The 21,893-nt window shown below is 55.0% G+C and overlaps 1 protein-coding gene across 1 annotated transcript in view; it reads left to right on the top strand.

The window, feature by feature from the left end:
- The window catches only part of ATRN (attractin), a 146,817-nt gene extending 126,005 nt beyond the window's left edge, over positions 1–20,812 (top strand). Inside the window, exons 27-29 of the mRNA XM_077280306.1 lie at positions 8,194–8,301; positions 17,974–18,088; positions 19,408–20,812. Of these exons, the coding sequence (XP_077136421.1) occupies positions 8,194–8,301; positions 17,974–18,088; positions 19,408–19,532 (348 nt within the window). The 3' untranslated portion in view covers positions 19,533–20,812. The remainder of the gene's footprint in view (positions 1–8,193; positions 8,302–17,973; positions 18,089–19,407) is intronic.
- Positions 20,813–21,893: the final 1,081 nt, after the last annotated feature.

Here is a 21,893-nt window from a genome sequence, read left to right as displayed (position 1 = left end):
GGGGGGAAGGTTACTGATTCCTGCCTTTGTGTGGTGCGATGTCCGGATTACAGGGAGAATTAGCTAAAGGTGGAAAATTGCTAATTTTTGTATAATTCCTGGTATTCTTATAAATAAACGCACAAAATCCTGACCATAAAGTACAAAGTGTCACAAAAAAACTGTCAAAATGTGTTCAGCTCCGTGTTAGAGGTCAGCGGGTGGTCCTGAGACAGTGAGCAGTGGGACGGTGTAATCCGAGGTCACACACATCACCCGAAAACCAGATATCCCCAACATCTTGGGAGTAGTGTATATGATCTACTGCCAGACCGAGAAGTTCTCCAGTGCCACGGATCCAGCGTTGGTCACTGCCCCCACAAAGTCAGCACACTCTTCTCCTCTGTTGTGGTCAGGAAGCAGATTCCATTATTTATTGTTACCTTCTGCTCCTCACATCATGCGTCTCTGCCCCTGTCACCGCTGTCTGCACCCAGTGTCCGCACCTTGGAGGACCGGTCACTGCCCCCCACAAGGTCATCTCACTCCTCTGCTGCTGCTGCCATCTCCCTTACCTGGCTGGATGCAGAGTCTTCTGCCCTGACGTGTCACCACCGCCACCATTGTCTGCGCTTCTCATAAGCCCCCTGTACATGACGCTCCCCCGCGTCCGTGTCTCGTCAGTCCGTCTCCCGATGATTAGCAGCGCTCGCAGCGGCGCAGGATGATTGTCCATCCAGCCGCTTCTGTCTTGAAAGGGCTTTTAAATTGAAGTGAAGACGTGTAAGTGGCGATGTGTGATCTGTAACGATCCGCTCGTGTGTAACTGATTTATCAAACGCCCCCACCATGCCACCGCCTGGCACCTATACATGGGGCAGCATTACTGATGGGGAGATCCGGGCGCTGCGTGCAGTCACCATGCCACCGCCTGGCACCTATACATGGGGCAGCATTACTGATGGGGAGATCCGGGCGCTGCGTGCAGACACCATGCCCCCGCCTGGCACCTATACATGGGGCAGCATTACTGACGGGGAGATCCGGGTGCTGCGTGCAGTCACCATGCCCCCGCCTGGCACCTATACATGGGGCAGCATTACTGATGGGGAGATCCGGGTGCTGCGTGCAGACACCATGCCCCCGCCTGGCACCTATACATGGGGCAGCATTACTGACGGGGAGATCCGGGCGCTGCGTGCAGTCACCATGCCCCCGCCTGGCACCTATACATGAGGCAGCATTACTAATGGGGAGATCCGGGCGCTGCGTGCAGTCACCATGCCACCGCCTGGCACCTATACATGGGGCAGCATTACTGATGGGGAGATCCGGGCGCTGCGTGCAGACACCATGCCCCCGCCTGGCACCTATACATGGGGCAGCATTACTGATGGGGAGATCCGGGCGCTGCGTGCAGACACCATGCCCCCGCCTGGCACCTATACATGGGGCAGCATTACTGACGGGGAGATCCGGGCGCTGCGTGCAGACACCATGCCCCCGCCTGGCACCTATACATGGGGCAGCATTACTGACGGGGAGATCCGGGCGCTGCGTGCAGTCACCATGCCCCCGCCTGGCACCTATACATGGGGCAGCATTACTGATGGGGAGATCCGGGCGCTGCGTGCAGTCACCATGCCCCCGCCTGGCACCTATACATGGGGCAGCATTACTGATGGGGAGATCCGGGTGCTGCGTGCAGACACCATGCCACCGCCTGGCACCTATACATGAGGCAGCATTACTAATGGGGAGATCCGGGCGCTGCGTGCAGTCACCATGCCACCGCCTGGCACCTATACATGGGGCAGCATTACTGATGGGGAGATCCGGGTGCTGCGTGCAGTCACCATGCCACCGCCTGGCACCTATACATGGGGCAGCATTACTGATGGGGAGATCCGGGCGCTGCGTGCAGTCACCATGCCCCCGCCTGGCACCTATACATGGGGCAGCATTACTGACGGGGAGATCCGGGTGCTGCGTGCAGACACCATGCCCCCGCCTGGCACCTATACATGGGGCAGCATTACTGACGGGGAGATCCGGGTGCTGCGTGCAGACACCATGCCCCCGCCTGGCACCTATACATGGGGCAGCATTACTGACGGGGAGATCCGGGTGCTGCGTGCAGACACCATGCCCCCGCCTGGCACCTATACATGGGGCAGCATTACTGATGGGGAGATCCGGGTGCTGCGTGCAGACACCATGCCACCGCCTGGCACCTATACATGAGGCAGCATTACTAATGGGGAGATCCGGGCGCTGCGTGCAGTCACCATGCCACCGCCTGGCACCTATACATGGGGCAGCATTACTGACGGGGAGATCCGGGTGCTGCGTGCAGACACCATGCCCCCGCCTGGCACCTATACATGGGGCAGCATTACTGATGGGGAGATCCGGGTGCTGTGTGCAGACACCATGCCCCCGCCTGGCACCTATACATGGGGCAGCATTACTGACGGGCAGATCCGGGCGCTGCAGACACCATGCCCCCGCCTGGCACCTATACATGGGGCAGCATTACTGACGGGGAGATCCGGGCGCTGCGTGCAGACACCATGCCCCCGCCTGGCACCTATACATGGGGCAGCATTACTGACGGGGAGATCCGGGTGCTGCGTGCAGACACCATGCCCCCGCCTGGCACCTATACATGGGGCAGCATTACTGATGGGGAGATCCGGGTGCTGCGTGCAGACACCATGCCACCGCCTGGCACCTATACATGAGGCAGCATTACTAATGGGGAGATCCGGGCGCTGCGTGCAGTCACCATGCCACCGCCTGGCACCTATACATGGGGCAGCATTACTGATGGGGAGATCCGGGTGCTGTGTGCAGACACCATGCCCCCGCCTGGCACCTATACATGGGGCAGCATTACTGACGGGCAGATCCGGGCGCTGCAGACACCATGCCCCCGCCTGGCACCTATACATGGGGCAGCATTACTGACGGGGAGATCCGGGCGCTGCGTGCAGACACCATGCCCCCGCCTGGCACCTATACATGGGGCAGCATTACTGATGGGGAGATCCGGGCGCTGCGTGCAGACACCATGGCCCCGCCTGGCACCTATACATGGGGCAGCATTACTGATGGGGAGATCCGGGCGCTGCGTGCAGACACCTTGCCCCCGCCTGGCACCTATACATGGGGCAGCATTACTGATGGGGAGATCCGGGCGCTGCGTGCAGTCACCATGCCCCCGCCTGGCACCTATACATGGGGCAGCATTACTGATGGGGAGATCCGGGCGCTGCGTGCAGTCACCATGCCACCGCCTGGCACCTATACATGGGGCAGCATTACTGATGGGGAGATCCGGGCGCTGCGTGCAGACACCATGCCCCCGCCTGGCACCTATACATGGGGCAGCATTGCTGATGGGGAGATCCGGGCGCTGCAGACACCATGCCCCCGCCTGGCACCTATATATGGGGCAGCATTACTGATGGGGAGATCCGGGTGCTGCGTGCAGTCACCATGCCACCGCCTGGCACCTATACATGGGGCAGCATTACTGATGGGGAGATCCGGGCGCTGCGTGCAGACACCATGCCCCCGCCTGGCACCTATACATGGGGCAGCATTACTGATGGGGAGATCCGGGTGCTGCGTGCAGACACCATGCCCCCGCCTGGCACCTATACATGGGGCAGCATTACTGATGGGGAGATCCGGGTGCTGCGTGCAGTCACCATGCCACCGCCTGGCACCTATACATGAGGCAGCATTACTAATGGGGAGATCCGGGCGCTGCGTGCAGTCACCATGCCACCGCCTGGCACCTATACATGGGGCAGCATTACTGATGGGGAGATCCGGGTGCTGCGTGCAGTCACCATGCCCCCGCCTGGCACCTATACATGGGGCAGCATTACTGATGGGGAGATCCGGGCGCTGCGTGCAGACACCATGCCCCCGCCTGGCACCTATATATGGGGCAGCATTACTGATGGGGAGATCCGGGTGCTGTGTGCAGACACCATGCTCCCGCCTGGCACCTATACATGGGGCAGCATTACTGATGGGGAGATCCGGGTGCTGCGTGCAGTCACCATGCCCCCGCCTGGCACCTATACATGGGGCAGCATTACTGATGGGGAGATCCGGGTGCTGCGTGCAGTCACCATGCCCCCGCCTGGCACCTATACATGGGGCAGCATTACTGATGGGGAGATCCGGGCGCTGCGTGCAGTCACCATGCCACCGCCTGGCACCTATACATGGGGCAGCATTACTGATGGGGAGATCCGGGCGCTGCGTGCAGACACCATGCCCCCGCCTGGCACCTATACATGGGGCAGCATTACTGATGGGGAGATCCGGGTGCTGCTTGCAGACACCATGCCCCCGCCTGGCACCTATACATGGGGCAGCATTACTGATGGGGAGATCCGGGTGCTGCGTGCAGACACCATGCCACCGCCTGGCACCTATACATGAGGCAGCATTACTAATGGGGAGATCCGGGCGCTGCGTGCAGTCACCATGCCACCGCCTGGCACCTATACATGGGGCAGCATTACTGATGGGGAGATCCGGGTGCTGCGTGCAGTCACCATGCCCCCGCCTGGCACCTATACATGGGGCAGCATTACTGATGGGGAGATCCGGGTGCTGCGTGCAGACACCATGCCACCGCCTGGCACCTATACATGAGGCAGCATTACTAATGGGGAGATCCGGGCGCTGCGTGCAGTCACCATGCCACCGCCTGGCACCTATACATGGGGCAGCATTACTGATGGGGAGATCCGGGTGCTGCGTGCAGTCACCATGCCCCCGCCTGGCACCTATACATGGGGCAGCATTACTGATGGGGAGATCCGGGTGCTGCGTGCAGACACCATGCCCCCGCCTGGCACCTATACATGGGGCAGCATTACTGATGGGGAGATCCGGGCGCTGCGTGCAGACACCATGCCCCCGCCTGGCACCTATACATGGGGCAGCATTACTGATGGGGAGATCCGGGTGCTGCGTGCAGTCACCATGCCCCCGCCTGGCACCTATACATGGGGCAGCATTACTGATGGGGAGATCCGGGTGCTGCGTGCAGTCACCATGCCCCCGCCTGGCACCTATACATGGGGCAGCATTACTGATGGGGAGATCCGGGCGCTGCGTGCAGTCACCATGCCACCGCCTGGCACCTATACATGGGGCAGCATTACTGATGGGGAGATCCGGGTGCTGCGTGCAGTCACCATGCCACCGCCTGGCACCTATACATGGGGCAGCATTACTGATGGGGAGATCCGGGCGCTGCGTGCAGTCACCATGCCACCGCCTGGCACCTATACATGGGGCAGCATTACTGATGGGGAGATCCGGGTGCTTTGTGCAGACACCATGCCACCGCCTGGCACCTATACATGGGGCAGCATTACTGATGGGGAGATCCGGGCGCTGCGTGCAGACACCATGCCCCCGCCTGGCACCTATACATGGGGCAGCATTACTGATGGGGAGATCCGGGCGCTGCGTGCAGACACCATGCCCCCGCCTGGCACCTATACATGGGGCAGCATTACTGACGGGCAGATCCGGGCGCTGCAGACACCATGCCCCCGCCTGGCACCTATACATGGGGCAGCATTACTGATGGGGAGATCCGGGCTCTGTGTGCAGACACCATGCCCCCGCCTGGCACCTATACATGGGGCAGCATTGCTGATGGGGAGATCCGGGCTCTGTGTGCAGACACCATGCCCCCGCCTGGCACCTATACATGGGGCAGCATTACTGACGGGGCGTTTTGGGCGCTGCGTGCAGACACCATGCCACCGCCTGGCACCTATACATGGGGCAGCGTTACTGACGGGGGGATCCGGGCTCTGCGTGCAGTCACCATGCCACCGCCTGGCACCTATACATGGGGCAGCATTACTGATGGGGGGATCCGGGCGCTGCGTGCAGTCACCATGCCGCCCGGGCTTTAGATTCCGCAGTGTTACTGTAGCGGTACTGAGCATGTGCGAGCAGTTTAGTCGCTGTTTGTGGTCTCACATGCTCGGTGGTCTCACATGCTCAGTAGCGCCTTCCTCACACACGGATTTGTGCTCTTGTTCTGGTGTTCGGATCCACAGAGATCATGCGCTGATCACCTTTCCTGGGTGTTTTAGGGGACGATGTCTGTAACATTGTGTCACTCCACTATGTGGAAGGGAGCTATAGCTGTGTCATCCTGCACCTCCTGGTTCATGATTATCATAGCCTGACGCATGCAGGACAGATGGATGCAGAGTGTAACCGGTAATAGCACTGTACCTGTGTGATGCTGCCGTGTATCAGGTGGATCAGGATGAGCAGAGCTGTCCTGCACGCTGTGGCTTTATGGCCTGTACCGTGCTGCTGTTAATGTGAGGAATCCTTACTTCTGGTCGCTTGTGTCTGAGCGCGCTCCTTAGGCTACGTTCACACTAGCGTTGTGCGCCGTTGCGTCGGCGACGCAACGCACAACGCACGCAAAAACGCGTCAAAACGCACGCAAAAACGCTGCGTTTTGCAACGCATGCGTCGGTTTTTGCCGAAAATCGGACGCAAGAAAAATGCAACTTGTTGCGTTTTCTTGGTCCGACGCTTGCGTCAAAAAAGACGCATGTGTCGCACAACGCAACAAAAAAAACCGCATGCGTCCCCCATGTTAAGTATAGGGGCGCATGACGCATGCGTCGCCGCTGCGTCGCCGACGCAAACCCGACGCACATTAGCTTAACGCTAATGTGAACGTAGCCTTACTGCGTCACAGGATTGTAGTGTACATCAGTATATGGGGGTAGCCCTGTGTGTCGGAGTCTGGCAGCAGTATATGGGGGTAGCCCTGTGTGTCGGAGTCTGGCAGCAGTATATGGGGGTAGCCCTGTGTGTCGGAGTCTGGCAGCAGTATATGGGGGTAGCCCTGTGTGTCGGAGTCTGGCAGCAGTATATGGGGGTAGCCCTGTGTGTCGGAGTCTGGCAGCAGTATATGGGGGTAGCCCTGTGTGTCGGAGTCTGGCAGCAGTATATGGGGGTAGCCCTGTGTGTCGGAGTCTGGCAGCAGTATATGGGGGTAGCCCTGTGTGTCGGAGTCTGGGAGCAGTATATGGGGTGTTACGGAACCCCCCAGGACCCAGAATATGTTGTGCAGTTATATGTATGTATAATAGGTTCCGTGTGAGATGCATGTCCCTAATGCATCAGCCCACAGGCTGCGCCCCTGGGCAGAGGGGACAAGATATCCCCCTTCTGACCTCCCCACCTTTGTAATTCCCACAGTAAATATCGGCAGGCTCCCGCCACCTGCGGCTATTGTAATGTATGTCTGGCCTGCCACTTTTCAAGTGGCCTGCCCTCTGTATCTGTGTGATATATTCTGTGTCCTGTGAGTAAAGCGTTGTCACACTGGAAGTACGTGGCGAAGCAGAGATCTTTTATATGCGCCCATGTAACCAAGCAATTCCAGCCAGCGTCCTTCATTCAGAATCCAGCCAAAGCAGCGTGGACCTCCTGAAACACGGGGTGGTCACAGTAGACCCCGTTACATGGGGGTAGCCCCGTGTGTCGGAGTCTGGCAGCAGTATATGGGGGTAGCCCCGTGTGTCGGAGTCTGGCAGCAGTATATGGGGGTAGCCCTGTGTGTCGGAGTCTGGCAGCAGTATATGGGGGTATCCCCGTGTTTCGGGGTAAGGCAGCAGTATATGGGGGTAGCCCCGTGTGTCGGAGTCTGGCAACAGTATATTAGGGTAGCACCGTGTGTCAGGATTCAGCAGCAGTATATGGGGGTAGCCCCATGTGTCGGGGTCTGTCACCAGTATATGGGGATATCCCTGTGTGTCGAAGTCTGGCAGCAGTATATGGGGGTAGCCCCGTGTGTCGGGGTCCGGCAGCAGTATATGGGGGTAGCCCTGTGTGTCGGGGTCCGGCAGCAGTATATGGGGGTAGCCCCGTGTGTCGGGGTCCGGCAGCAGTATATGGGGGTAGCCCCGTGTGTCAGGGTCCGGCAGCAGTATATTGAGATCACAGCTCGCCCGTAGTTCTTTATCCCGTTGCTTGTGGTGGAGGATGAGCAGCCTCCTCAGCAGCACAAAGTATTTCAGGATGTTCTGGTGTGGAGCAGTGTGACACGGGCTCTGCGCACTATGTGGCGGTATTACACCTCCTGATCCAGTGTCCATCCCCCATATTTAACCCTCCGTCTTGTTTATTTTTCAGCAACTGATCCGGGAGATGCAGCAGATGGCGAGCCGGCCTTTCGCCTCCGTCAACGTCGCATTGGAAACAGACGAGGAGCCGCCTGATCTGATTGGCGGCAGCGTGAAGGTGAGGGTAGCGGCCTCCAAGGTCTCACACCGGACCCCCATACATGGGGCGGTAACCTACACTGCCTCACCATGCAGCACCCACCGACTTCCCTGTACCTCCCCATTTACAGCATCCGTTTGCTGTCAGTAAAGTGCAGCATCCTTGCTTACATCCTGTAAGGCTGCAGCAGCTCTAATCTCTCACTTCTGATAGTTTGTTACAATGTATCAGTGCAGAGTAAGGAGCACAGAGCGCTGGATGCTCACTCCACACACGCTCGCTTCCCATTCTCCCCCGCTCTCTCTCCCCATCCTCCCCGTTCTCGCTCGCTCCCCGTCCTCCCTGTACTCGCTCGCTCCCCGTCCTCCCCGTTTTCGCTCGCTCCCCGTCCTCCCCGTTCTCGCTCGCTCCCCGAATTCCTTGTTCTCGCTCACTCCCCGTTCTCGCTCCCCGTGCTTCCCCCGCTTTTGTCCTCCCTCAGCTCTCGCTCGCTCCCCGTCCTTCCCTTGCTCTCGCTCGCGCCCCGTCCTCCCCTTTCTCTCGCTCGCTCGCTCCCTGTTCTCGCTGGATCCCTGTCCTCCCCCCACTCTTGCTCGCTTGCTCTCCGCTCTCGCTCGCTCTCCGTCCTCCCTCAGCTCTCGCTCGCTCCCCGTCTTCCCTCAGCGCTCGCTCCCCGTCCTCCCCTTGCTCTCGCTCGCTCCCCGTCCTCCCCTTGCTCTCGCTCACTCCCAGTCCTCTTGCTTGCTGCCCGTCCTCCCCTTGCTCTCGCTTTCTCCCCGTCCTCCCCTTGCTCTCGCTTTCTCCCCGTCCTCCCCCGCTCTCGCTTTCTCCCCGTCCTCCCCCGCTCTCGCTTTCTCCCCATCCTCCCCCGCTCTCGCTTTCTTCCCGTCCTTCCCCACTCTCCCTTTCTCCCCGTCCTCTCTCGCTCGCTCCTCGTCATCCTCCTCCTGTTGCTCGCTCCCCGTCCTCCTCTCACTCGCTCTCCATCGCTCTCTCTCGTTCCCCGTCTTCCACTCGCTTGCTCCCCGTCCTCGCTTGCTCCCTGTCCTCCTCTCGCTCGTTCCTTTCCTCCTCTCTCTCGCTCCCCGTCCTCCTCTTGCTCACGCCCCATCCTCCCCTCGCTCTCGCTCCCCGTCCTCACCTTGCTCTTGCTTTCTCCCCGTCCTCCCCTTGCTCTCACTTGCTCCCCATCCTCTCCTTTCTCTCGCTCGCTCCCAATCTTCCTCACTCCCTGTCGTCCCATTGCTCGCTCCCCGTCGTCCCATTGCTCGCTCCCCGTCGTCCCATTGCTCGCTCCCCGTCGTCCCATTGCTCGCTCCCCGTCCTCCCCTTGCTCGCTCCCCGTCCTCCCCTTGCTCGCTCCCCGTCCTCCCCTTGCTCGCTCCCCGTCCTCCCCTTGCTCGCTCCCCGTCCTCCCCTTGCTCGCTCCCCGTCCTCCCCTTGCTCGCTCCCCGTCCTCCCCTTGCTCGCTCCCCGTCCTCCCCTTGCTCGCTCCCCGTCCTCCCCTTGCTCGCTCCCCGTCCTCCCCTTGCTCGCTCCCCGTCCTCCCCTTGCTCGCTCCCCGTCCTCCCCTTGCTCGCTCCCCGTCCTCCCCTTGCTCGCTCCCCGTCCTCCCCTTGCTCTCGCTGGCTCCCTGTCCTCCCCCCGCTCTTGCTCGCTTGCCCTCCACTCTCTCTCTCTCTCCCTGTCTTCCCTCAGCTCTTGCTTGCTCTCCGTCCTCCCCTTGTTCTCGCTCGCTCCCCTTGCTCTCGCTCGCTCCCCTTGCTCTCGCTCGCTCCCCTTGCTCTCGCTCGCTCCCCTTGCTCTCGCTCGCTCCCCTTGCTCTCGCTCGCTCCCCTTGCTCTCGCTCGCTCTCCTTGCTCTCGCTCGCTCTCCTTGCTCTCGCTCGCTCTCCTTGCTCTCGCTCGCTCTCCTTGCTCTCGCTCGCTCTCCTTGCTCTCGCTCGCTCTCCTTGCTCTCGCTCGCTCTCCTTGCTCTCGCTCGCTCTCCTTGCTCTCGCTCGCTCTCCTTGCTCTCGCTCGCTCTCCTTGCTCTCGCTCGCTCTCCTTGCTCTCGCTCGCTCTCCTTGCTCTCGCTCGCTCTCCTTGCTCTCGCTCGCTCCCCTTCCTCTCGCTCGCGCCTCTTCCTCTTGCTCGCTCTGTCCTCCCCTTGCTCTCGCTCGCTCTGTCCTCCCCTTGCTCTCGCTTGCTCCCAGTTCTCCCTCGTTCTCCCTTTCTCCCATTCTCCCCGTCCTCTCACTCGCTCCTTGTCCTCCTCCTTCTGTTGCTCCCCGTCCTCCTCTCGCTCGCTCCCCATCCTCCTCTCACTCGCTCCCCGTCCTACTCTCGCTCGCTCCCCATCGCACTCTCTCGCTCCCCGTCCTCCACTCGCTTGCTCCCCATCCTACCCCTGCTCTCGTTCGCTCCCCATCCTCCCCCGCTCTTGCTTGCTCCCCCGCTCTTGCTTGCTCCCCGTCCTCCCCCTCGTTCTTGCTCGCTTCCTGTTCTCCCCCTTGCTTTCCGTCCCTCTGCTTGCTCCCCATCCTCCTCTCGCTCGCTCCCTTCCTCCTCTCGCTCGCTCCCTTCCTCCTCTCGCTCGCTCCCTTCCTCCTCTCGCTCGCTCCCTTCCTCCTCTCGCTCGCTCCCTTCCTCCGCTCGCTCCCTTCCTCCTCTCGCTCGCTCCCTTCCTCCTCTCGTTCGCTCCCTTCCTCCTCTCGCTCGCTCCCTTCCTCCTCTCTCTCGCTCCCTTCCTCCTCTCTCTCGCTCCCCGTCCTCCTCTCGCTCGCTCCCTTCCTCCTCTCTCTCGCTCCCCGTCCTCCTCTCTCGCTCCCCGTCCTCCCCTCATTCTTGCTCGCTCCCCGTCCTCCCCTTGCTCTCACTTGCTCCCCATCCTCTCACTCCCTGTCCTCCCCTTGTTCGCTCCCCGTCCTCCCCTTGTTCGCTCCCCGTCCTCCCCTTGTTCGCTCCCCGTCCTCCCCTTGTTCGCTCCCCGTCCTCCCCTTGTTCGCTCCCCGTCCTCCCCTTGTTCGCTCCCTATCCTCCCATTGCTCGCTCCCTGTCATCCTCTTGCTCGCTCGCTCCCTGCCCTCCTCTCACTCACTCCCTGTCCTCCCCTCGCTCGCCCCCCGTTCTCCTCTCGTTTTCACTCGCTCCCCATCCTCTCTTGCTCCCCATCCTACCCCTGCTCTTGCTCGCTCCTTGTCCTCCCACCATTCTCGCTCGCTCCCCGTCCTCTCCCCGCTCTTGCTTGCTCCGTCCTCCCCCTCGCTCGCTTCCTGTCCTCCCTCTTGCTTCCCGTCCCAGAGCTCGCTCCCTGTCCTCCCCTCACTCGCTCCCCGTCGTCCTCGCTTTTGCTATCTCCCCGTCCTCCTCTCGCCTTGCTCTCCATTCTCCCCCTGCTCTTGCTCGCTCCCCATTCTCCCCCTGCTCTCTTGCTCCCCATTCTCCCCCTGCTCGCGCTCGCTCCCCATCCTCTCCCTGCTCTCGCTTGCGCCCCATTCTCCCCCTTCTCTCGCTCGCTCCCCATCCTCCCCCCGCTCTCGCTCGCTCCCCATCCTTCTCTTGCTCGCTCCTCATCCTCCCCCCACTCTTGCTCGCTCTTCCTCTGCCCCCTTGTTCTTTCTCTCTCTTACACTCTCTGTGGACTCTTCTGTAATGTGGATGTATCTACAGCCTCGTTCTCTTCTCATTACGCTCCATTATGAGTAGATACGGCTGCAGCGTCTTCTCATTGACAGTTTTGTGCGCTTTTTAGCAGTCTCCTCTTGCGTTAGACAATCATATCTGGAAGACGCAGCGAGTTACACAGCCCTGCTGAGCCGGCATGAGTGACTGTGAGCCAGAGAGCCCAAAATGCTGTGGCACCCTGAGAATTACTGCTTGTGTTGTAATTAGGGCTGCGGCTGATGACCTCCTTTATGAGCAGATCTTATGCGCGGGCCGTCCCCGTACAGAGACTCTCACTATTCCACTGCTGCTTCTTTGCTGACTTCAGTTCAGTCACTGCAAAAAAAAATCCGCTTAAAAAGAAAAATGTTCTGTCTTCTATCTTGTTTTCTTTCTTCCTTCCTTTCATATTTGTCATTAGAGCGGAGACGCTGGGTTGTAGCTTGCGCTCTCCTTATTCTGCCGATGCGGAGCCGCCTGATTGGCTGATAATCAAATACAGAATTCTGCCCCATCAACAAAACCTGCATCGGCAAAAGAAAGAAACACTTTTCTGGAATAAAGCAATTTATATACAATATATCCCACACCTACTCATACAGCACATTTCCCGGTGACTCGCTGAGTGTGTTCTGTTCTTTCTTCTAAAGTTACTTTTTATTTTATTATTATTATACCGTTTCTTGTTAAAAGGGCACAAAGTAAAACATCTAAAGGCCCTGAAGCCGGAAAGATGTGTTACAGGAGATATTTTTCCTCTGGCCTCTGCTGAAGCGCAGGTGCATGCGAAACAGAGAGTGAGGGCCGACTTACTGCAGCAGAAACTTCCCCCCACTGCTGCAGGAGAGGCAGAGAAAATCTGTTATGGATACTACTTTTATTCACAAGGGTCGGTAAACTGATGACTGTGAGCTCAAATAATGAAGTTGTGTTTTTTTTTTTAATTTGGATTTTTCAGTCTCAAAAATAAAACTGCTAGTGCATACTTTTATATCGAAAGCGATGACCTACATGGTGAAAATCTGTAGCAGATATTGACCAGCTGCTGATTATAAAATCTGTACTTCTGCTAAACAGCTTTAACAATCTGATTTATATAGAGGGCCTCAAGAGTTTCCCCCGACATCATCAGAGTTTAGCAAGTTAGATTTCCAGCTCAGTCCTGCTTCTCTATAGAACTGGTATATGTGAATTTGGCATCCAGGGATCCTCAAACCCCTCTAGAATTGCTATGTGTAAAGTCGGCCTCCGAGAAGCCCCACACAACTCTACACCCCTCTAGAACTGGAATATGTGAAGTCGTCTACCAAGGAGATCAACACACCTCTAGAACTACTATATTTGAACTCCGCCTCCGAGGAGCCCCACACAACTCTAGAACTGCTCTATAGCAAGTCTGCCCCCAAGGAGCCTCGCACACCTCTTCAACTGCTATGTGTGAAGTCATCCACCAAGGAGCCCTACACCCCTCTAAAACTGCAGTATGTGGAGTCTGCCTCTGAGAAGACACACATTCCCCAGGAACTGCAATATTTGAAGTCTGCCTCTGAGGAGGCACACACCCTTCTAGAACTGCTATATGAGAAGTTTGCCTCTGAGGAGCCACACATTCTTCTAGAACTGCTATATGAGAAGTCAGCCTCCAAGGAGCCACACACACTTCTAGAACTGCTATATGAGAAGTCAGCCTCTTAGGAGCCACACACCCTTCTAGAAGTGCTATATGAGAAGTCAGCCTCCGAGGATCCACACACCATTCTAGAACTGCTATATGAGAAGTCAGCCTCTGAGGAGCCACACACACTCTTCTAGAACTGCTATATGAGAGCTCAGCCTCTGAGGAGCCACACATTCTTCTAGAACTGCTGAGAAGTCAGCCTCTGAGGAGCCACACACCCTTCTAGAAGTGCTATATGGGAAGTCAGCCTCCGAGGAGCCACACACCCTTCTAGAAGTGCTATATGGGAAGTCAGCCTCCGAGGAGCCACACACCCTTCTAGAACTGCTATGGGAAGTCCGCCTCCGAGGAGCCACACACCCTTCTAGAACTGCTATATGAGCAGTCAGCCTCCGAGGAGCCACACACCCTTCTAGTACTCCAATATGTTAACTCAGCCGTGGAGGAGCCACACACCTCTAGATCTTCCTGATGGAGGTAACCAATCTCTTTTTTTCTAATTTTTTCTAGGCTCTTAGTTTTATGATGATTATTCAGTTTGGCAAGAAATGTTCCTTTTTCCGTTCTAAAACTGCTATGGGAAGTCAGCCTCCGAGGAGCCACACATCCTTCTAGAACTGCTATGAGAAGTCAGCCTCCGAGAAGCCACACACCCTTCTAGAACTGCTATATGGGAAGTCAGCCTCCAAGGAGCCACACACCCTTCTAGAACTGCTATATGGGAAGTCAGCCTCCGAGGAGCCACACATCCTTCTAGAACTGCTATATGGGAAGTCAGCCTCCAAGGAGCCACACATCCTTCTAGAACTGCTATATGGGAAGTCAGCCTCCGAGGAGCCACACATCCTTCTAGAACTGCTATATGGGAAGTCAGCCTCTGAGGAGCCACACACCCTTCTAGAACTGCTATATGGGAATCAGCCTCCGAGGAGCCACACACCCTTCTAGAACTGCTATATGGGAAGTCAGCCTCTGAGGAGCCACACACCCTTCTAGAACTGCTATATGGGAATCAGCCTCCGAGGAGCCACACACCCTTCTAGAACTGCTATATGAGAAGTCAGCCTCTGAGGAGCCACACACCCTTCTAGAACTGCTATATGGGAAGTCAGCCTCCGAGGAGCCACACATCCTTCTAGAACGCTATATGGGAAGTCAGCCTCCGAGGAGCCACACACCCTTCTAGAACTGCTATATGGGAAGTCAGCCTCCGAGGAGCCACACATCCTTCTAGAACGCTATATGGGAAGTCAGCCTCCGAGGAGCCACACACCCTTCTAGAACTGCTATATGGGAAGTCAGCCTCCGAGGAGCCACACACCCTTCTAGAACTGCTATATGGGAAGTCAGCCTCCGAGGAGCCACACACCCTTCTAGAACTGCTATATGGGAAGTCAGCCTCCGAGGAGCCACACACCCTTCTAGAACTGCTATATGGGAAGTCAGCCTCCGAGGAGCCACACACCCTTCTAGATCTGCTATATGAGAGCTCAGCCTCTGAGGAGCCACACATCCTTCTAGAACTGCTATATGAGAGCTCAGCCTCTGAGGAGCCACACACCCTTCTAGTACTCCAATATGTGAACTCAGCCGTGGAGGAGCCACACACACCTCTAGATCTTCCTGATGGAGGTGACCAATCTCCTTTTTTTCCAAATTTTTTCTAGGCTCTTAGTTTTATGATGATTATTCAGTTTGGCAAGAAATGTTCCTTTTCCGTTTTTTTTTTTGTTTCTCGTTAATTCATTTTTGGGATTATCGTCCCTTTAATAGGCGAGCATTGACAAATAGCTGAACATCTGCAGCTTAAGTGTCGCGAAAATCCGCCCATAACTTGTAAATCCATGCGATGGGAAGATTGAGAGCCCAATAAAGTAATCAGAGTATCGGAGCTTCTGCTGTTCACGGCCGTGCCGTAAAAACCCAAGACAAATTAGCCAAAATGTGATCTGCTGCGATTGAAAATAAAAAAGATCCCTCCAACAATCCCGGCTCCATTCTTACGCTTCTGCTGGGTCATAAAACACTAATTTGCATGACGCTGGATGTTAATTCATTAATAGGATTATGCCGGTGTAATAGGGGACATAAATACCGCCTGCTTTGATTTATCAGCCTGACATTTGCTTTTCCATTAAGCCTCTAAATCGTATAATGGCGCCTGTTGGTTTCTGCCCACTCAACAGTGCCGCAATTCATCCACTATTAATTGCTGCTGGCCGGGGGGCTCGACAGAGACAATGGCGGGGTGTACACCCACTGCAGGAGGCAGCACTGTATTATTTGTGGTAGTGTGATGAATGCGATTATTGATACTAATGTATCTGTGGCCTTGACTCGCTCATAGGGGGTATCTGCAGTTGTGACGTGCTCACGGGGGTATCTGCGGTCCTGACGCGCTCACAGGGGGTATCTGCAGTTGTGACGTGCTCACGGGGGTATCTGCAGTCCTGACGCGCTCACAGGGGGTATCTGCAGTCCTGACGCGTTCACAGGGGGTATCTGCAGTCCTGACGCGCTCATAGGGGGTATCTGCAGTTGTGACGTGCTCACGGGGGTATCTGCAGTCCTGACGCGCTCATAGGGGGTATCTGCAGTCCTGACGCGCTCATAGGGGGTATCTGCAGTCCTGACGCGTTCACAGGGGGTATCTGCAGTCCTGACGCGCTCATAGGGGGTATCTGCAGTTGTGACGTGCTCACGGGGGTATCTGCAGCTATGACGCTCACAGAGGGTATCTGCGGTACTGACGCGCTCACAGGGGGTATCTGCAGTCCTTGCGCACTCACAGGGGGTATCTGCAGTCCTTGCGCACTCACAGGGGGTATCTGCAGTCCTGATGTGCTCACAGGGGGTATCTGCGGTCCTGACGCGCTCACAGGGGGTATCTGCAGTCCTGACGCACTCACAGGGGGTATCTGCAGTTCTGACGCGCTCACAGGGGGTATCTGCGGTCCTGACGCGCTCACAGGGGGTATCTGCAGTCCTGACGCGCTCACAGGGGGTATCTGCAGTCCTGATGTGCTCACGGGGTATCTGCAGCTATGACGCTCACAGGGGGTATCTGCAGTTCTGGTGCGCTCACAGGGGGTATCTGCGGTACTGACGCGCTCACAGGGGGGTAACTGCAGTTCTGATGCGCTCACAGGGGGTATCTGCGGTCCTGACGCGCTCACAGGGGGTATCTGCGGTACTGACGCTCTCACAGGGGGTATCTGCAGTCCTTGCGCACTCACAGGGGGTATCTGCAGTTCTGACGCGCTCACAGGGGGTATCTGCGGTACTGACGCGCTCACAGGGGGTATCTGCAGCTATGACGCTCACAGGGGGTATCTGCGGTACTGACGCTCTCACAGGGGGTATCTGCGGTACTGACGCTCTCACAGGGGGTAACTGCGGTCTTGACGTGCTCACAGGGGGTATCTGCGGTACTGACGCTCTCACAGGGGGTATCTGCGGTACTGACGCGCTCACGGGGTATCTGGTACTGACGCTCTCACAGGGGGTATCTGCGGTACTGACTCTCTCACAGGGGGTATCTGCGGTCCTGACGCGCTCACAGGGGGTATCTGCAGTCCTTGCGCACTCACAGGGGGTATCTGCAGTTCTGACGCGCTCACAGGGGGTATCTGCGGTACTGACGCTCTCACAGGGGGTATCTGCGGTACTGACGCTCTCACAGGGGGTATCTGCGGTACTGACGCTCTCACAGGGGGTATCTGCGGTACTGACGCTCTCACAGGGGGTATCTGCGGTACTGACGCTCTCACAGGGGGTATCTGCGGTACTGACGCGCTCACAGGGGGTATCTGCGGTACTGACGCTCTCACAGGGGGTATCTGCGGTACTGACGCTCTCACAGGGGGTTTCTGCAGTCCTGACGCGCTCACAGGGGGTATCTGCAGTTCTGACGTGCTCACAGGGGGTATCTGTAGTCATGGCACTCTCACAGGGGCATTTGTTATGTGAAACACAATGGAGGATCTGTCACGTTGTATTTCGGCCATCACAGGACCCTGTAGCAGATGTTTGTGTCTGTGATCCCTGCTGTGGCCCCGAGCACAGGAGGGTTGGTTACACTTGTATCCTCTCTACAGCGCCCCCCAGTGGTCTCCAGTCTGCTTTATTTACCTGCTCTGATACATTGTAGCAATGTAATGTCCCTCCAGTCTTACAGAGGTCACCTTGATGTTAATGGTTTGTTAATCTGCAGACCAGGATGTGTCACATTCACTGACAGCAAGCAGAGCTTGTAGGAGCTGCGGCGATGTGACCCTGTGACAGCTTTATATCACCGTGAGAAAAGCAGCATTTTATACTTGGATCCACGGTTATAGTATTAACTATTTCTCCTCTGCTTCTCCACAGACTGTTCCAAAGCCGATCGCCCTGGAGCCATGTTGTGGTAACAAAGCCGCGGTCCTATCAATATTTGTGCGGCTGCCACGTGGCTTAGGGGGCATCCCACCCCCAGGACAATCGGGTAAGTCAGCAATCAGAGAGCAGCCGTCCATATAACATAGTCCTGGGAATGTGTGCTGACAGTGACTGCACCAGCAGAATAGTGAGTGCAGCTCTGGAGTATAATACAGGAGGTAACTCAGGATCAGTAATGTAATGTATGTACACAGTGACTGCACCAGCAGAATAGTGAGTGCAGCTCTGGAGTATAATACAGGAGGTAACTCAGGATCAGTAATGTAATATATGTACACAGTGACTGCACCAGCAGAATAGTGAGTGCAGCTCTGGAGTATAATACAGGAGGTAACTCAGGATCAGTAATGTAATGTATGTACACAGTGACTGCACCAGCAGAATAGTGAGTGCAGCTCTGGGGTATAATACAGGAGGTAACTCAGGATCAGTAATGTAATGTATGTACACAGTGACTGCACCAGCAGAATAGTGAGTGCAGCTCTGGAGTATAATACAGGATGTAACTCAGGATCAGTAATGTAATGTATGTACACAGTGACTGCACCAGCAGAATAGTGAGTGCAGCTCTGGGGTATAATACAGGATATAACTCAGGATCAGTAATGTAATATATGTACACAGTGACTGCACCAGCAGAATAGTGAGTGCAGCTCTGGGGTATAATACAGGGTGTAACTCAGGATCAGTAATGTATGTACACAGTGACTGCACCAGCAGAATAGTGAGTGCAGCTCTGGGGTATAATACAGGATATAACTCAGGATCAGTAATGTAATATATGTACACAGTGACTGCACCAGCAGAATAGTGAGTGCAGCTCTGGAGTATAATACAGGAGATAACTCAGGATCAGTAATGTAATATATGTACACAGTGACTGCACCAGCAGAATAGTGAGTGCAGCTCTGGAGTATAATACAGGATATAACTCAGGATCAGTAATGTAATATATGTACACAGTGACTGCACCAGCAGAATAGTGAGTGCAGCTCTGGAGTATAATACAGGAGGTAACTCAGGATCAGTAATGTAATGTATGTACACAGTGACTGCACCAGCAGAATAGTGAGTGCAGCTCTGGGGTATAATACAGGGTGTAACTCAGGATCAGTAATGTATGTACACAGTGACTGCACCAGCAGAATAGTGAGTGCAGCACTGGAGTATAATACAGGATGTAACTCAGGATCAGTAATGTATGTACACAGTGACTGCACCAGCAGAATAGTGAGTGCAGCACTGGAGTATAATACAGGGTGTAACTCAGGACCAGTAATGTAATGTATGTACACAGTGACTGCACCAGCAGAATGGTGAGTGCAGTAGTTCTCGTCTTACCCGTGTCTTATTCCTCCACCCTAGGTTTAGCCGTGGCCAGCGCTTTGGTGGATATCTCACAACAGATGCCGTTGGCGTACAAAGAGAAATCGGGAGCAGCGCGAAACCGTAAGCACCAGCCGCCCGCACAGCCCGGCACCTGCATTTGACGTTGGACTTGCACCGTTTAGGAGATGTGAACATTGATAATGCTGGAGGAATGGCAGGTCTACCATGGAGAGACTCGGGAGGGGGCGCACGGATTCCTGCGGTGTCGCCGGCCTCCCCCACACCCGCATGGTTCTGTTCACTCTTCCCGGAGGATTTCTTTCTACTCAAATTCAAACTTTTGTTTTTTCTCTTTTGTTTCCTGACAAGAACTGGAAGACGAGGCAGAATAATCCTTAAGTTATTGTCACTACAGTGAGACTTGCTGCAGCCGACGCTCAGGGTCCGGGTCCGTCATTTCTATTAATTCCTCCACATTAATATTATTTTTTTTTCCTGTAACGTCCCAGGAGTTAAATGATTCCCAGCTACTTTTAAAGAGAGATTCCCCGGGGGGGGAAAAAACAACGTCTGGAGCGACTTCAGGGGATGATTGTTGAAGTGTTTACGTGGAGCCATAATGGTGAACACCAATATGACCGGTCTACCCAAAGGGGGTTCACCGGCACTCTACAGGCACCGACCAATGCCAATCTCGGTACCAGCAGAACTTTCTTCCGAGCACTGAGCGGGCATGGCTGATTTATGTATACGTTGCCTAATTTAATAAGACTTTTTTACGTGCTGGACTAGGAGGTACGGGGGACATTACCGTGTAGGGGATGACTGTGAACCCTTCAGATTCAGCACTTGTATCGACGTGCAAACTTATAAGCACACGTTCTTCCTGCGGACAATTTACGTTGGGGGGGGTTACAGTTTTGGTTACCCCCCAGTTTACGGTCGGGACTTATTCGCGGGTAATGATGGAAGTGGAGCTAGTATTCACGAAGAACGTCGTAGTGTTAAAGCCGCACCTTCATTTCACACATGTCCGCAGCCTTCCAGGAATGGACTTTGCTACCAAAAGCAATAGCTCTCACCCCCTCCCTCCCAGAGGATATATGTATATCTGTACAGATTAGAAACAAAATAATAGGGTGTCAATGACAAGGTGCTAACTTCAGTGACACTTTGCTTTCCCTCAATATATATATTTATTTTTGTGCTCGTTTGGATTCGGTGAAGCCGCGCTCGCTCGCCCACCCTGCCCCCCTTGGGCTGCTTTCGGGGGTCGAAATGGGGGAATGTAAAACACAGAACGAATCGTTCAAAATAAAAAAAAAAGTCGCCCATTTAGGCTGGAAAAAGAAAACAAAAGCTTCTAAATAACATTTCCAAATCCTTTAAAAAAATGTCACGGTTGTATCGCACGTAGTCATTAAAATTTAATTATTTTGTACGTTTTATTGTCTTTAAGAAAAAAAAAAGATGACCTACACCATGTGTACAGTGTTTTTAGTATGTCTTTAGGGAATAAGAAAAAGCTATTCTTGTTCTATAGGGCCGGCCGGGATATGTGGCGCTGCTTGGCTCGAAAGAAACGCTATGGTCAGTGGTGACGTCTTTTACACGGACTGGTAAACTGATCCAGTGCTGATCCATGATGTATGCGATGGTCAGATATGACAATTATCTTTTAAGAGATTTTCTGGGCTGAAAAAAAGAAAATGATCTGACTTTCGCTATGAGTTCCCAAAACCTCATGTTGTTTTTTAGCTCCTCTTAGGACTGTGGTTGTGTTTGTTCTTCCTAAAGCTACTACCGTCTCACATTCTGTCCCTCTAGGCTATATTTATCATTTTACACCCCCACCCTCACTGCCCATCCAATCCACCTTCAAAGCACCATCCTGCGACTTTTATATAGTCTCAAGATGGTTAAATCGCCGCTTTTCATGATTCTCCCCCACCTAACACTGAGACATTCCAGCCATATTTTATGGTCCCAGTGCCACCCTCACCCTCTTTGCCTGCACACGTGACCTATAAAGCACCATCCTGAGACTCTTATACAGTGGTAAAAATAAGTATTTGATACACTGCCCATTTTGCAAGTTTTCCCACTTACAAAGAATGGAGAGGTCTGTAATTTCTATCGTAGGTTCACTTCAACTGGGAGAGGCAGAATCTAAAAATAAAATCCAGAAAATCATTGTATAACTTTTACATAATTAATTTGCATTTTAATGCATGAAATAAGTATTTGATACAATAGAAAAACAGAACTTAATATTTGGACATAAACTTTTGTTTGCAATTACAGAAGTCAGAAGATTTTGGCCCCCTCCTCCATACAGATCTTCTCCAGGTCTTTCAGGTTTCGGGGCTGTCGATGAGCAACATTGAGTTTCAGCTCCCTCCAGAGATTTATTATTGGGTTCAGGACTGGTGACTGGCTAGGCAACTCCAGGACATTGAAATTCTTCTTAGGGTGTCACTCCTGAGAGCTGCTGGCTGAGCCACGCCTCCATGACACTACTG

Source organism: Ranitomeya variabilis, chromosome 1 (assembly GCF_051348905.1).
Source record: "Ranitomeya variabilis isolate aRanVar5 chromosome 1, aRanVar5.hap1, whole genome shotgun sequence".
NCBI lineage: Eukaryota > Metazoa > Chordata > Amphibia > Anura > Dendrobatidae > Ranitomeya > Ranitomeya variabilis.
The sequence above is the reverse complement of the archived record's forward strand: the minus strand, read 5'-3'. Positions and strand labels throughout refer to the sequence as shown.